The sequence below is a fragment of the Carya illinoinensis genome, chromosome 15 (assembly GCF_018687715.1).
Source record: "Carya illinoinensis cultivar Pawnee chromosome 15, C.illinoinensisPawnee_v1, whole genome shotgun sequence".
Classification (NCBI taxonomy): Eukaryota; Viridiplantae; Streptophyta; class Magnoliopsida; order Fagales; family Juglandaceae; genus Carya; species Carya illinoinensis.
The window spans coordinates 5127597-5131162 of record NC_056766.1 but is presented as its reverse complement, the minus strand read 5'-3'; the positions used below and the strand labels follow the sequence as shown (position 1 = coordinate 5131162).

Genomic DNA, 3566 nt, shown 5'->3' with positions numbered 1-3566 from the left:
ATAAGCTGATTTTTAATGTATAAAAATTTTCTCTAGATGGAGAAAAGGAAAGAGCATGCATCTTCCTCTACACCTCCTACTGCAAATCCAGTAATAAATCCTCAGTCCTAGGTAGGAATTTATCGCTCTTGTAATATTCAGCTTTTAAACCATTATTAGTTCCGTAGTTGTTCGGTAGTTGCCACGAGTACATCTTTGTTTCATAATCATTTTTATTTTATATGTTAGGCGATACCAATACCATTTTATCGAACTTGTCAAACTATATGCATAGTTTCCATCCACCAATGCCACATGCGTGGTTACCACCATTTGTGGAGCGTCCTGATGCAAACCCATCTACATGGACTAGTCAGGTGATAAATTCATTTGTTAAGTACTGTGGTTATTTTTTGATGGGTTGTGTATCAACAATTTAATTCATTTGTTCGGTGTAATTGCAGGGAAATCCACTGCCTCCATTTCAGTCATCAATTTTCTCTCCGGTTGGTTTACAGTCGACAAGTTCAGTCCATGTGGATGAAATCCAACATGTATCACCCGAGTCTATTGGAAAAAGTATGTCTATGCCCTCCATTCATAAATCTGTTGAACTTGGTGATGCCGATCAGTCCGGGGATACTGTTGAATCCAAAGATGTCGATCAGTCCGGGAGTACAAATACTATGCATATTGATGGGGCCGATATCGTTGAGGAGCTGAAGTTTGGAATGATGTTTAAATCTGAAGAGGAGTTGATTTCTTATTATAAACAATATGGGCAACAATGCGGTTTTGGGATTATGACACAAAGGAGTCATAGGTTTGAGGATGGGAGTATTAGATATGTCACATTGGGTTGTGCTCGTGGTGGGAAGGCACGGAACCGTAAGACAAATGTAGCGAGGCTGCGTCCGACATCAAAGACAGAATGTAAGGCAAGAATAAATGTTATGTTCGAAAATGGGGTGTTGAAGGTGTCGAGTGTTAACAATTCCCATAACCGCGGCCTAAGTCCACAAAAGTCAAGATTCTTTCACTGTAATAAAAAAGTTAGCGAGTCTGTTAAGAGAGTGTTAGATATAAATGATCAGGCTGGAATCAGAATGGACAAGAGTTTTGCCTCTCTTGTGCAAGAAGCGGGTGGGTTTGAGAAGTTGTCATTCATTGAAAAAGACTGCCGTAACTATATTGACAAGGCACGCCACCTTCGACTTGGAAAAGGTGACGCTGGAGCCCTCAGTGAGTACTTTACTCAAATGCAATATAAGAATGACGGGTTCTTTTCACTAATGGATATGGATGATGAAGGGCGGCTGGGGAATGTATTCTGGGCGGATGCACGAAGTAGGGCAGACTACAAATATTTTGGAGATGTCGTCATATTCGACATGACATATTTGACAAACAGATATGGGATGCCGTTTGCACCATTTGTTGGTGTAAACCATCATGGCCCGTCAATTCTATTGGGGGTAGGATTAATTTTTAGTGAAGATACAGAAACGTTTATATGGTTATTTCAGACTTGGTTGACTTGTATGGAAGGTGAAGCTCCTAAGGCTATTATCACAACTCAAGATAAAGCCATGAAGAATGCCATTAGTCTCGTCTTTCCAAACAGCTGACACAGATTTTGCTTATGGCACATATTAAAAAAATTGCCAGAGAAGCTAGGTTTGAAAAGTCAGTTGCTAAATTGTGTGTGACTCTCACACAATAGAGGAGTTTGAGAGTTCTTGGAAAGTGTTGATTACGAAGTACAACTTGCAGGAGAATGCTTGGTTGAAGAGTTTATACGCTGAGCGTACGTATTGGGCACTGGTGTTTATGAAACAAGTTTTCTAGGCTGGAATGAGTACAACCCAACGAAGCGAGAGCATGAATTCTTTTTTTGACGGGTATGTTCATGCTAAGACAAGCTTAAAAGAGTTTGTCGATCAGTTTGATAATGCATTGAGGAAGAAGATTGAGAGTGAAAGTGAGGCAGACTTCCAATCATTCAACGTCACAATTCCCGTCGTCTCTCCCTCTCCACTTGAGAAGATTTTTCAAGGGATATATACTTGCAATAAATTTAGAGAAGTTCAGAAAGAAGTAATAGGGATGCTTGCAACTCTTCCTACTTTATACCGGAAGGATGGTATAATTACAACGTATCATGTAGAAGATGAAGTGGATGTTGACGATTTCATCAAGGAGGTGACCCACACAGTATATTTTAATGAGGCTGAATGTGAAGTGAAGTATTCATGTGCCTTGTTTGAGATGAGAGGGATACTGTGTAAACATGTATTAAGCATTATGAGAGTTAACAAAGTTCGTTCAATTCCTGAAAAGTACATACTAGATCGATGGAGGAAAGACATAAAAAGGACATACACTCTTATACGAAGTAGTTATGACTTAGTTGATCAAAGGCCCGAAGTTAGCAGATATTCACGTATCATCAAGAAATGCTACGAAGTTGCCACAAATACATCTTCATGTGATGAGCACACTGAGGATATGCTAGCTAAACTAGATGTGATAAACTTAGACTATCGCACCAACAAGCCACCCTCAAAGGTTGTAACTACTAATGCCAACACAACGACAGATGCGAGTTCTAAGAAAGTACTGAGTCCTAATGTATTGCAAGGAAAAGGTAGACTGCCATCTCTTAGAAAAAAATCAATGATTGAGAAAGTGAAACCCACGACAAAGAAGGCTAGTCAAAAAGGGAAGCATATACAGGTTAACTAAGTGCACTGTTATGAATATTTTAGCTTTTATACTTTGTATTTTACTGTTATAAAACACATATAGAACCAGAAATTTATTCATATATATATATATATACCATCTTTCTTTGCTTTGTAGCCGTATGGAATAGAAGGCGAAGTTGTTGGAACGTGCAAAAATTTATTTGGCCAAACGGATGTTGGAACATAACAAAATGTCCCACTTGAGGTAGCTTTACGGGTTTTTAATGACATGAGTAATTTTTTTCAGCTTTTAATACATTTTGGAAAATTCAAGTCTATAGCTTTACGTATTAATCTAATATTCCGCTTATAGTCAGTCGATACAAAACACTACCGAAGTGTTGGACTTTAGTGCCACCGAGTTTGGCTTTGTAGTGAATGAGACTCAAGAAAGTGTAAATTGTCTTATTTAACTTGGTGATATTGTGTAAATTTTTCGAAAGGAGTGTTTTGATGGGTTGTATTTTTGATGATATAACTGATATTGTAATGTTCACAGATTTTGCTTGGGATGGATGGAACCCAGCCGGATAGCTTGCGTGAAACACAACCGTCACAATGAGACACTTTATTGGGTTTGTACCTTCATATTGCTTATTACTTGGTTATTCTTTCTAAATTTGCTTGCTTACGGAGTAATGGCAAGAAATGACTTTATGGACTATGGCCAAAATGGCCAACTACTATGTTTTCTTGGATTCAACAGATTTGATACATTAATCTGTCCATGATCGGGCGGTTGAGCATATTTTACATGATTCTCTGATATTGTCAATTTACAGGATATAATTTTTCTTCTCATCAGGCATGAAAACTCCAGTTATAAATGGAACCTACCAA

The 3566-nt window shown here is 38.2% G+C and overlaps 1 protein-coding gene across 1 annotated transcript; it reads left to right on the top strand.

Moving 5' to 3' along the window:
• The first annotated feature begins 1860 nt into the window (after nt 1-1860).
• LOC122296575 (protein FAR-RED ELONGATED HYPOCOTYL 3-like) lies at nt 1861-3288 on the top strand. Its single transcript, XM_043106382.1, has 2 exons — nt 1861-2715; nt 3226-3288. The coding sequence occupies exons 1-2, from the start codon at nt 1861-1863 to the stop codon at nt 3286-3288; spliced, it is 918 nt and encodes a 305-aa protein (XP_042962316.1).
• The last annotated feature ends 278 nt before the right edge of the window (nt 3289-3566 follow it).